The sequence below is a fragment of the Onychostoma macrolepis genome, chromosome 18, assembly GCF_012432095.1.
Source record: "Onychostoma macrolepis isolate SWU-2019 chromosome 18, ASM1243209v1, whole genome shotgun sequence".
Classification (NCBI taxonomy): Eukaryota; Metazoa; Chordata; class Actinopteri; order Cypriniformes; family Cyprinidae; genus Onychostoma; species Onychostoma macrolepis.
In genome coordinates this window covers 15,591,568-15,604,524 of record NC_081172.1, presented here as the reverse complement: position 1 = coordinate 15,604,524, position 12,957 = coordinate 15,591,568, and the positions used below count along the sequence as shown (strand labels likewise).

The 12,957-nt window shown below is 35.9% G+C and overlaps 1 protein-coding gene across 1 annotated transcript in view; it reads right to left on the bottom strand.

Annotated features, from left to right (window-relative positions):
- Positions 1-2,446: 2,446 nt before the first annotated feature.
- pik3c2a (phosphatidylinositol-4-phosphate 3-kinase, catalytic subunit type 2 alpha) overlaps positions 2,447-12,957 on the bottom strand; it is a 38,258-nt gene continuing 27,747 nt past the window's right edge. Inside the window, exons 20-33 of the mRNA XM_058751100.1 lie at positions 10,422-10,526; positions 9,935-10,027; positions 9,433-9,562; positions 8,307-8,443; positions 8,044-8,213; positions 7,803-7,959; positions 7,469-7,578; positions 7,170-7,377; positions 4,825-4,949; positions 4,627-4,744; positions 4,082-4,163; positions 3,870-3,979; positions 3,655-3,780; positions 2,447-3,575 (exon numbers count right to left, since the gene is read on the bottom strand). Of these exons, the coding sequence (XP_058607083.1) occupies positions 3,393-3,575; positions 3,655-3,780; positions 3,870-3,979; positions 4,082-4,163; positions 4,627-4,744; positions 4,825-4,949; positions 7,170-7,377; positions 7,469-7,578; positions 7,803-7,959; positions 8,044-8,213; positions 8,307-8,443; positions 9,433-9,562; positions 9,935-10,027; positions 10,422-10,526 (1,854 nt within the window). The 3' untranslated portion in view covers positions 2,447-3,392. The remainder of the gene's footprint in view (positions 3,576-3,654; positions 3,781-3,869; positions 3,980-4,081; positions 4,164-4,626; positions 4,745-4,824; positions 4,950-7,169; positions 7,378-7,468; positions 7,579-7,802; positions 7,960-8,043; positions 8,214-8,306; positions 8,444-9,432; positions 9,563-9,934; positions 10,028-10,421; positions 10,527-12,957) is intronic.

Here is a 12,957-nt window from a genome sequence, read left to right as displayed (position 1 = left end):
GACGCACGGTTTGTTGTCCCATGTGAAACGGCATGAAGCAACAGGTTTACATATTGCTACTATTACATCACGCAGTTACAGTAAGCTTACTATATAATCGTGGAAATATATTTTATACCCATTATTATTCACTTATTTATATCTACTGTGATAAAATAATGATTGAATTGTGGAAAAATTACGTTTTTGCACTCGCTACGTCCAGACTGGATCAAAGTCCCTTTAAGGCATTTTGAATTGTGCATAAAACATAACACAAGATTATTTCAGATAAAGCCTCACTAAACTCGCTTATTATTGCTGAGGCAAATTTCAAACCTTGTTACTCTGTTTCTTCCGTCATGCTATTTTGAACATCGCTCTACTACTAGAAAAAAACATATGTCAGGTCATATTATATTAATTTAATCTGTAACAGACTTATCAGTAAGTAACTGGACTCAAGAAGAAAGTGCAACCTAATACACTTAAATAAAAACTGCTGCCCAGATTACAAATATGCTTAATTTAATATACCGTATTGTCCCGAATATAAGACGACCTTGATTATAAGACGACCCCCCTTTTTCCAGATGTACCTGTTGGAAAAAGGCTTTTTAAAAACCAAATCTTGTTTTGTTTTGTTTTTTGTTTTGTTTTGTTTTCTCTCGCTGTAAAACACATTTATTCTTAAATTATTTTCATATTGCATATTTTCCCAATTCTATTTTTTGTTTTGAAAGTATGGTAAATACTGGTAAAATGTACCAACAATGACATTGGAAAATTTTGATATACCATTGAAATAACAGGTAGCCCATCTGAATTATATAACAATTAGGCTATCCAACTCATAGTAGCCTACCAAAATGTTATTATCAGTAGACGTGAAATCTTATTGTAGTCTTCAAATCTGGGTACTGTCTTATGTTTTAAAATCACTTACAGAGGAAGTTTGGTCCCATCAGGCTAACATGACAGTCACGACCATGCTGCTGTAAGCTTTTCTTTTTCATTTGTTTTCATTCGCGATCTTTACAACACACATTACATTACATATTTCATGGCACACTCGTTTTATGCGTTTTTGGCGCCACCTATTGTTGTGGGTGTATTACTGACATGTCAAAGTCTAGACCCTGAATATAAGACGACCGCGTTTTTTCAGATGTATTTCCAAGGAAAAAACATCGTCTTATATTCGGGTCAATACGGTAATAAACTTAAATTAGTGTTTTCATTCATTTTCCTGTGCATTACTGTGGTACAAATATTTGTGACAGACAACGCATCTAACTGTAGCCTACTTGACAATTACTTTACAGGTCGCAAGTCAAATACATGGAGTAAACCTCAAATGCCTTTAACGTATTATTTGAATGGAGACAGTTGGAGATCATTATCATTTCTTTTGCATTGTCTTTCCATCCTCAAAGCACAAAGCAAATGTGTGCACTGGCCTGACTGCTTTTCTCTTTCTCTCCAGATGGTGTCTCACAGCAGCAGTCTGTTTAATTAGGTGGTACAGAAACGCTGGCAGATCTGAGGTCAGGCATTTTAGACCTTTAGAATTTTACTGCCAAATGACAAACGCACCTGGGCCACACCACAAGAGTCCCTAAGGATCACACCAACACCGTAGCAGAAATCATTAGTGTGTGAGGGTCAAAGATTTAAAGGTGTAGACCACCATATCATTTTAAACATTTTGACTTTATTTTCTTCTGTGGAACCCAAAAGAAGATATTTAAATGAATTTTGGGAACTAAACAGATTTGGTTACCATTTACTTCATAGAGGTTTGGAACAACACGGCATGAGTAATTCAACACGAGTAGGATACAATTCACCATAGTTGCTCAACATGCCTAAATGAAGACAATTATTTATTTATTTTTGGGTGAACTATCCCTTTAAGATGTTCTTGCACATCTTCAATGGCAGCTTTAGCCACAAATCACCAGTGTTGTTATTGTTATCTAGAACTATAATCATTTTGATCTTTAATTGAAATAAGCAGAAATAAAATAAACGTGTTATAAGAAAAACTTAAAGTTTAAGAACGCAAATTACTAAAACAATTAAAAAAAAGGTTGATTATAATTAATAATAAAAGCAAAATAAAAATCAAAAGAACATAAAATTACTTTAAAAAAAAAAATTAAAAATTCAAAGCTAATTCAAAATATCAATTACTACTATAATAGTATATAGACGATACTAAAATAACAATGGAGATCACAAGGCATGAAATTAACTTGTCTTCATCAATAACAAGAATATTAAACCTAATTATAATATTATAATATAAGTAACTCACTGTATAACAAAATGAAAACCGTTTCAACCAAATCTGAACATATGAAAGAAAAAAAAAACTCTGTATGTTTCTTGCCTGCCCCCTACTGGTTCAAGTATATTTTTATCCTCGGGAACAAAAAACCTCAGAACAAAAATTATACAGAGAGGTGTTCAAAAACATTTAATTTTCCTTAAGAGAGAGACAGAATTACAGCAAACATTGATTCGGTCAGGTTAAGAAAACCAATAAATAACTGGCCATGTTAATATCCATTCAAAATGTATTTTTATCAGTCATAAAACAGCGAATCAGATCACTATTTGCAGAGTGAGTGATGACAATCTTGTACATCTTTTTAAAAATGCCTCCTGGTAAACTCATAGATTATGATTCAACTGAGCTCTGGCAGTAGCTTTTAGCCACAGGTGCTGTTCCCTTTTTAAAGAGGGTTCGTTATACAAATTCATTGGTGGATTAAAAAAAAAAAAAAAAAAAACAGCTTGAGCAACTCTGATCACACCATGGGAAGTACATACTACATTATCTTACAAAACAGGGCCTTTTTTAAACCACAAATGTACTGAGAAAAGCGAAAATGAAAGGAGAGCGTGTAAAGGCACCCTGTTATTGTTCCCTAAAGGGACGTGGTCATGAGTTTGTTCAGTTCATTTGGCACATTATCAAAAGCACAGTGAACTCTGCTGTGCTTGTTTTGATAGCTGAAAACCATACAGACTTTTAATGTTTCTTATTTGCATATGTAGAAAAGGAAAGTGTAAAAATGAGCAGTTTTAAAAATACAAGTGTCAATCTCTCTATATATATTCTTATATATATATATATATATGTATATATATAATAATATAAACTCTTCTTTAAGTAAGCCGTTTGGTCCTTTTAAGTTCCAAATGTACAGAACACAAATGTTGAATTCACACATCAAGTTAGGTGGATTGATTCTTTCAACAAAGGCTCAACCTTGATTAGTGTCATAGAGAGAGAGAGTGAGAGAGAGAGGGATGCTGGGGGGGAATGTGAAGTGGTCCTGTAAGGGCACTTGATGCAGTCTCATCACCTTTTGTGGAAGACTGGTGGGGAGTAATCGTTGGATCTAAAAGTAGGGCACCATTGTGAGCTTGTACCACTTGACAGTCTCTCTGCTCAGGTCAAAGTCTTTAAGGCTGAGGGTGATGCCACCCAAATAGCAGTTCTCTCGCAGAGACTCTGCACTGAGCACGCTCAGTTGAAGTTCCCTTTGTTTCAGGGTTTCCTTACTGTAGCCACTGTACACCAGCTACGAACAAAGAGAGAAGGAAGTTGTGTATTAGCTTTAGAATAAAGCATGCATGGTTAAATAGGTAGGTTTTAGTTACCATTTCATTAAATGTCGGATTCCTGGTTTTCCTGGCGATCTTTGTTTTGCGTTTGGAGGTTTTGTGGGGGTCTGGGAGAAGGTATGTTTTCACATAAGGGTTTGGGTCTGCACCGTCATTTGATATCTGTGATTGCGAGAAAAAAAACGGATGAGATTTTGGATTGAACAGAAACTGGGATCACTTTGAGGACGGTTGCTTTTGATATTTCTTACCAGGTCTTTAATGTGCATGACCATGATGAAGAGCGTGCTGTTTCGGTAGGACACTGACAGCTTCACCTCACCCTCCACGCGGCCAGTGGTGGGACTCAACGGAGGCATATCTGCCAAACAGACAACAAATATATGAAAAAAAACATGATAATGTGGTGCGTTACACTCTAATCTTTAAAAAAAAGATTACATTCAAAATATGACACACATACCTGGAGTTTTAGAGAGTCCTTCAACCCCCTCGGTTTTGTCATCTCTCGCAATAGGGTGGAAGAAAGTGTAGATAAGATCACACTAAGAAAAAAAAAAATCAGTCACATTTACAGTATTATACCACAAATTATTACTTTTATTAAGCAAGGATGCATAAAATTGATCAAAAGTGACAGTAAAGAAGTGTTATGAAAGATTTTTATTTCAAATTAATGCTGTTCTTTTGAACTTTCTATTAATCAAAGAATATTAAATTTAACTTTAATCTTGATATTTCTTTCAGGATTGATGATAATGTTTCTTGAGCTCCACATTGGCATATGAAAATGATTTCTCACTGAAGACTGGAGTAATGGCTGCTGAAAAATTCATTAAATCAAATAAATAGAATATTAAGACTTGTAGAACATAAAAGTGTTACTAAACACCAATGCATATTGATTTGAGTGACTCGTCACTCCCAGAGATTAACCAAAAACACTACAATTATATTTTGTAACATATTAAAGCAACAATTGTGTAAGTAAAATTTCAATTCACCCACCTGAGTGACTTCTGTTGAGCTCCTCATCAGATTGTGCACATAGCTGCTCAATTCCACCTTCCTTTTGGATGCCACATCCTTGATATGTGTGCGTCCCAGCACCATTTTACTGGGAAATCTATAAACAGGAAAAAGACTCTTAGGAACATAAAAGTTCAGAATTTGACAAACCATGGTACAAGAGGTGAACTCATATACCCCGGCAACTTCCACAGAGGGAAAAGGATGGTCAACTTGTTGTGCAGTTCCTGGAACTCATCAAAGGTGCGGAAGACAAACTGCGGCTCATTCTGACCTTCCCTAAGGATCCGTATAGCATACGTCTGAAAGAGATATGAAAAAAACAGGTAAAATTAGAAAAATATACTTCCTACACTAAGCATATTTACAAAATACATTCTTTCAGAATCATTGATTTTGTAATCATTTTTATGAAAATTTAACTATTTTTGTTAATACATTAATGTTAATACATAAAGAGGTAATAAAAGCATATATATATATATTTTATAAATCATATACATATATATACATATATACACACACACACACACACACACACACACACACACACACACAGGGTACGGAAAGTATTCAGACCCCCTTCAGTTTTTTTTTTTTTTTAATTTTGTTGTTGCAGCCTACTACTACAATTGTTTAAATTATAATTTTTTTTCTTCTCAGTAATCTACACTCCGTACCTCATAATGACAAAGTGAAAACAGAATTTTAGAAATGTCTGTAAATTTATTAAAAAGAAAAAACTAAAATATCACATTTACATAAGTATTCAGATCCTTTGCAACAACGCTTGAAATTTAGCTCAGGTACCTCCCATTTCTCTTGATCACTGCTGAGATGTTTCTACACCTTGATTGGAGTCCACCTGTGGTAAAGTAAATTGATTGGACATGATTTGGAAAGGCACACACCTCTCTATAAAAGAACTCACAGCTGACAATGCAGCTTAGTTGAAGTACCTTTGGCATCAATTACAGCCTCGAGTCTTTTTGGGTATGACACAACAAGCATAGCACACCTGTATTGGAGGATTTTCTGCCATTATTCTTTGCAAATCCTCTCAAGCTCGGTCAGGTTGGATGGGGACCATCAGTGGACAGCCATTATCAGGTCTCTCCAGAGATGTTCAATAGGGTTCAAGTCAGGGCTCTGGCTGGGCGACTCTAGGACATTCACAGATTTGTCCCTAAGCCATTCCTGTGTTGCCTTGGCTGTGTTGTGTTTAGGGTCGTTGTCATGTTGGAAGTTGAACCTTCGACCCAGGTTTCCCGAATACTCTGGACTGGGTTTTCATTAAGGCTATCTCTATATTTTGGTGCACTGAGCTTTTCTTCTACTCTGACGAGTCCCTCAGTCCCTTCCTCTGAAAAACTCCCCCACAACATCGAGGCTGCTACCAGCACACTTTACTTTTTGGATGCTGCTCTGCAGTTGATAAGCAGAGCTGGTTTCCTTCAAACATGATGCTTGGAATTGAGGTTGATCAGACCAGAGAATCTTGTTTCTCAGAGCCTGAGGGTCCTTTAGGTGCTGTTTTGCAAATTTCAAGTGTGTTTTCAAGTGTCTTCACTGAGGAGAGGATTGAGTCTGGCCACACCGCTATAAAGCCCAGATCGGTGGAGTGTTGCAGTGATGTTTTTCCTTCTGTAGGTTTCTCCCATCTGCATATATGATCATGGAGCTCAATTAGAGTGACCATCAGCTTCTTGGTCACCAGTCTAGACAAGGCCCTTCTCCATCAATTGATCAGTTTGGCTGGGCGATCAGCTCTTGGAAGTGTCCTGGTTTTGCTAAACTTCTTCCATTTGAGAACTATGGAAGCCACTGTGCTCTTGGGAACCTTCAATGCAGCAGAATTTTTTTCCAGATCTGTGCCTCAATACAATTCTGTCTCTGAGCTCTGCAGGCAGTTCCTTTGACCTCATGGCTTGGTTTTCGCTCTGATATGCATTGTCAGCTGTGAGTTCTTTTATAGAGAGGTGTGTGCCTTTCCAAATCATGTCCAATCAATTTACTTTACCACAGGTGGACTCCAATCAAGGTGTAGAAACATCTCAGCAGTGATCAAGAGAAATGGGAGGTACCTGAGCTAAATTTCAAGCGTTGTTGCAAAGGATCTGAATACTTATGTAAATGTGATATTTCAGTTTTTTCTTTTTAATAAATTTACAGACATATATAAAATAATTTTTTCACTTTGTCATTATGAGGTACGGAGTGTAGATTAATGAGGGGGGAAAAAATTAATTCAAACAATTGTAGTATCAGGCTGCAACATAAAAAAATTGAAAAAGGTGAAGGGGTCTGAATACTTTCTGTACCCACTGTATATGTATATATGTATACATAAAGAGGTAATAAAAGCATATATATTTTATAAATCATTATATATATATATATATATATATATATGATTTATAAAATATATATGCTTTATTACCTCTTTATGTATTAATGTATTAACATTAATGTATTAACAAAAATAGTTAAATTATATATATGATTTATAAAATTAGTCTCACATAGTGCTTGTCTGGATTGTATCTCTTCTGAAATGAAAATACAGAGGCATCTCGAATCCTGCCGTCCTGCTTCATAGTGTACGTCCGGGGAGCGAAGGAGAGGATTGGCTCGTCATTGGAGGGAAGCCCAGAGAATCGCAACTGGGCCAGATTATGGATAAAGAAATTAAACTTTGTGGCCACACTGCCCAGACTGGATTCAATCAACCTATAAGAAAAAAAGGTGGAGGAAAAGAGAGGGGTATTAAAAATATTATTTAGAGAGCAAAATAAATAATCAAACAAACAATATATCTTACCTTGTGAAGAAAATGGTAGCTTCTGCATCTGTAGTCTGAGGTTGAAGAGCATCATACACATATTTAAGATCTTGGACTCCAGTCAGCTCAGGTAAACCTGACTGTGTCATCTGTGTTGAACACACAAACACAAAACTGATCAATAAACAAGTAAACAGTAAAGTCCTAAATGAAGAAAATTATGCAAACAGCTTCCTGTCATTAGGGTTGTGCAATAAATGTCACGTATCTAATATTGGCAAAAACATTTACACAGAGCCCTTCTTGTTGAGACAAGATTCTATGAATGACACACAAATGACTGTTTTGTTTGCAGTGCAGTGCTGTATAATACCAGAGACAGCAGGTTGAGGAAGAGGTTGGAGTGTTTGCGTATCAGGTTGTAGGCTTGAGAGCAAAGGTCAACGAAAAGCTGGAAGCGGCTAGTGGGTCTCTCGCCTCCATTAATGACGTAAGCCATATCAGAAGTTAAGACAAAAGGTGCTCGGTCCCTGCAGAGAGAAAAGAAAATGAGTAATAAAAGCAAACAAAAGCACAAACTGGGCAGTCTCACATGGCGTTAACTCATCGTTTACCTTTTAAAACTCCCAATCATTTGTGCGTGACCCAGGAACTTCCCAAAGTCTATGTGGAACATGTGGCCGGTGGAGCGCAACATGATGTTATCGTTGTGACGGTCACAAATGCCTAGGATGTAAGTGGCCACGCAGCATCCTGCGCAGGTGTAGATGAAATTCTCTGAGGCCTGACAAAAGACGGTTTCGATTAAGTTCAACAACCCAGGGAACCACATGAACTTGGTCTTGACTAAAGCTGCTATTTATAATCTTCCAGATACCTTCTCATATTCATCCTCAGCAGGGTTATACTTGCGGAGCCACTCGGCGAGAGGTTTGTCCTTGAAGGAGCCCGTCACTCCGTACTCCACCTGAATCTTCCTCAGTGTTTCAGAAGATGGGACCAACTCTACCATACCTGTGTAACCAAACACAAATGTTATAATAGACGCAGACGCTACTGTACATTCACAAAGTCATTTTTAAGAAAGTCATATCAAGTTTTTACTGCACAAAGTCAGAATTTAGTTTGTGTGTCAATTTTCAACATTCTCTCTTATCCGTAGAATTAAATAGGCCATTTTTGTTGTACCTACATAGGCTATTCATTCACTACTGTTCAAAAGTTTGGGGTCAGTAGGTTTTATTATTGTTATTTTTTTTTTAAATAATAAAACAACAAGGACACATCTAAAGTGGCAGTTAAAACATTTATAAGTTTACAAAAGATTTCAAACAAATGCTGCTCCTATTTTATCAAACAGTCCACAAAAAATATTAAGGAACACAACTGTTTCAACACTGATAATAAGAAATAATAAGAAATGTTTCTTGAGCAACAAATCAGCATATTAGAATGATTTCTGAAGGATCATGTGATACTTAAGACTGGAGTAATGATGCTGAAAATTCAGCTTTTCTATCTATATAAAATATGTTACATAATATATTGTACATATACACACATATATATACACACACATATATACATATTCATATATATATATTCATATATGTATATATATATATATATACATATATATACATACATACATACATACATATACACATATATACATATATATACAAATATATACATACATACATATATATATATATATACACATATACATATATACACACACACACACACATAATATATTATAAAATTAAAACAGGAAAAAATAATTGTTCACAATATTACTGTTTTACTGTATTTCTTATCAAATAAATGCAGCTCTGGTGAATACAAAAGACCCCTATCAAAAAAATAAAATATCTTACAGACCCCAAACTTTTGAACGGTAATATAAATCATAAGAGTATTTTTTTAAAATGTACATATTTAACCATTTTATTCTAGTTGGAAAATAGTTGAATAGGTTTTAAATGTAGAGCAGAATGTACCTTTATCTTTTCCAGTAGAGATGCATTTGAAGTTGACAATGCGCAGGTCCAGTCCCTCCTGCAGCCAGATCCGATCCATAATCCGAATCATCTGCAGTGCCAACATGTCCTGCCTCAGATCCTCTCCAACCTGAATTACAGTTAAGACAGATAAGCTATTCAGTAATACCTCAAAAACAAGAGTACCTAGAACTCTGTTAAATATGTAGGTACAAGATATTTGTTATACTACTGATTCCACCACTAGAGGGCATGTTCATGACTGAGATAAGACTTTAAATTTAGTTCTTTGTCTGTGGTACATTTTTTAAGTGAAGTCTAGTCCATCAATCATGCATGTTGATAGTTTGAATTCAATGGAAGATCTCACTATTGCAATTAATATAAAAAGAAACCGACTGCTCTGTCTCTACTGTCAAACTAAGGTAATGTAAAACAATAACAAACCTCAGCAGGAATACATTCTAACTATGGAGGCCCCTTCACTATACTGTACACACACCTTAAACATGACGTTAATCTCGTCTCCCAGCGGGTCTGCGTTAACCAGTGCAATCTTCAGAGGTACAGCGTTGGAATTGAAGAAAGAGCAGGCCTAGTTTCAACAAAAGCAGCACCATGTTACAAAAACAGCCTCAGGGTTTTAGTTAGATTCTCTTCTTCAACATGGAAACAAAGAGGGTCTTTGAAATGGGGGCAGATCTGACTGGAGGAGAAGAGATGGAGTTCAGTGACAAATTTGCTGAGTGTGCAAAACTCTACATCTGAAACAGGAAGAGGGGGGAGTGAGCAAGGATGATAAGGAAGTAAATCACATGTGAATGCTTCCTAGCAAAACGGAACAAAACCTGGCATGACATGAGAACTGAAGAGATCAGTTCCTTCTCATTGTGGTTTTTGAAACCTCTATAGAATTGCTGATAAAATTAATTCATCAGATTGAGAATGTAGGTTCAATAGGGTCAATTTTGTTGACTTTAAGTACTCACCTTGATATTGAGTTCTTTTGCCACCAGACTGGGAGTAATAGGGAGTCGACAGCTGTTCTTCTGGAAGAAAGACTGTACCCTCTCGAGACCCTCCAGAAGCAGCATCTACAAAGAACAAACATTCAACAGAATTTGACTGATATGAACTACAACCACAGTCTCATGACTTCAACCCAAAACTCCTGGTAATACTTTAATATAGGGACCAATTGTCACTATTAACTAGTTGCTTATTAGCATGCCTATTATTAACATATTGGCTGTTTATTAGTACTTATAAAGCACATATTCTGCATGACCATATTCTACATCCCTAATCCTAACCTATACCTAAATTTAACAACTACCTTACCAACTATTAATAAGCAGGAAATTAGGAGTTTACTGAGGCAAAAGTCGTAGTTAATGGTTTGCTAAAAGCAAGAATTGAACCTTAAAATAAAGTGTAACCAAACTCCTAAGCTTCCAAAAACTATTGGAAAATAAATCAATGTTTATTTAAAATCTACAAGTTGGGAAGTTTGAGTTAGAATAGTTTGCAAGAGCGCTAGAGTGTCGGTGTTATTATTGTTAACTGAAACTAAACCATAAAAACTTTCATTACTTGAAATAAAATAAACATTAACTGAAATAAAATATATATATATATATAACTTATTTTATTTCAGTTAGCTGCAAAGGCAACGTTTTCATAAACATGACAAAAAAATACAACAAAATTGCTAAAATTCAATTGAAAACAAAATATAAAAATAAATTAGATTTCAAAATATTAACAAAAACTAAAACAGATACGTTCAATGTCCCTGACAACCTCTGTAGTCCCATTTAGCCACTTGTTACTAATTTATTTTATGTCGTAGAATAGAATTACTTGTGTTAACCACAGACCATATTTCAGATCTTTAAACAATGACCCATTCAAAAAACCCAATGACTTCAGAACGATGGAATCAGAAGTACAAAAACGTTAATATGTTCCTGGGTTTTAGGACTCATTCCTGCAGCCGTCTTTTTAGCCAAGACAGACAAAGCCATAACACGATAAAATGTGTTTACAAGTAATAAAGAGCATTATGAAGAGGTTTCCATCTGTATGTAAACCACTTGTTCACATGGGAGATAAAAGATGAGGCACTATATGACCAAAAGTATGTGAACACCCCCTTCTGACAGCATGTTTGGCTAGGCCCTTTAATTCTAGTGAAGACAGATCTTAATGCTACAGAATACAATGACACTTAAGAACTGTGCGTATCCCACTTTGTGGCAACGCTTTGGGGAGGACCCTTTTCTATTCCAGTATAACAATACCCTTGAGCAAAGTAGGATCCATATAAAATGATTTAGCCATTGATTAGCCCTTGACTGGCCTGTACAAAACCTAAATCTGACCCCACTGAACACATTTGTAATGAATTTGAACACTGAATGTGAGCCAGACATATCAATATCTGACCTCAACGATGCTCTTGTGCCTAAATGGAAGTGCCAATTTTTTAAATAAATCCTCAACAGGCACTTATGGGTGTGGTGTTTGGTTTTCCATATATTTTTGTCATATTGTGTATCAGTACACGTTAATATATCAGTACTAATTGGATGAGCTGGAGGGATCAAGGGTTCATCCAAATACAATCATCCATTGATCCAATAATCTGTCAAAGGTCATTGTACTTATGAGAAAAATACTTTTAAGTGTTTTGCTAGGATTGAAAGTCAAACAGGCCTTTGTTCAAACCCAAAAGAAAACAGAAAAAACAATAGATTCCTGTTATACTTATGTAGCCTTTCCTTTATTTGATGTTTATTCAGATCATATTTTGAACAGTATTATTAAATTAGATTTTGGAACTAGCTGTTGAACAGTTTAGAAAATCCTGCACTTGTTTCCCAGAAGCCTTTGGTTTGAACTCAAAGAATTATATCCTTACTGGATATAAGAAAATAAACCAACAACTAAAAAAAAAAAAAAGGCGCACAAGATTCTGCTGCTGGCAAAGATGTATACTATTCATTACAAGATTTTGGGTCAGTAAGATTTTATTTTAAAAGAAATTAATACTTTTATTCAGCAAGTATGCATTAAAGTGCCCCTACTATGGATTTTTGAAAATTACCTTTCATGAAGTGTGTAACACAGTGAATGAAAGTTTCATTCTAAGTGAATGAAAACATCCTGCAAAGTTTTAAATCTGAAAATGCACCGTGTATGAAGTTATGACTGGTAGGTTTGCAGGAGGGGTCAGAGGGCTCCGATGCAGCTGGCTTCCTCAGAGATAATCTTTCCAAGTGGATCCCTTCCCTGAAAGGCCGTGACATCGAGATTGACCGGACCCATCGCATGTATGACAGAAGGAAGAACTCCAATCGGCCGCGTACTCTCATCTTCCGTGTACTAAGATGGCATGACAGATCAGCGATCCTGAAGGGTGCTCGGCAGGCATAACCGGTGAAATATACGCAGGACAATGTCGCGCTACTATTTTTTCCCGACTTTAGTCCAGCCACAACTACCAAGAGAAAGAGCTTTAAT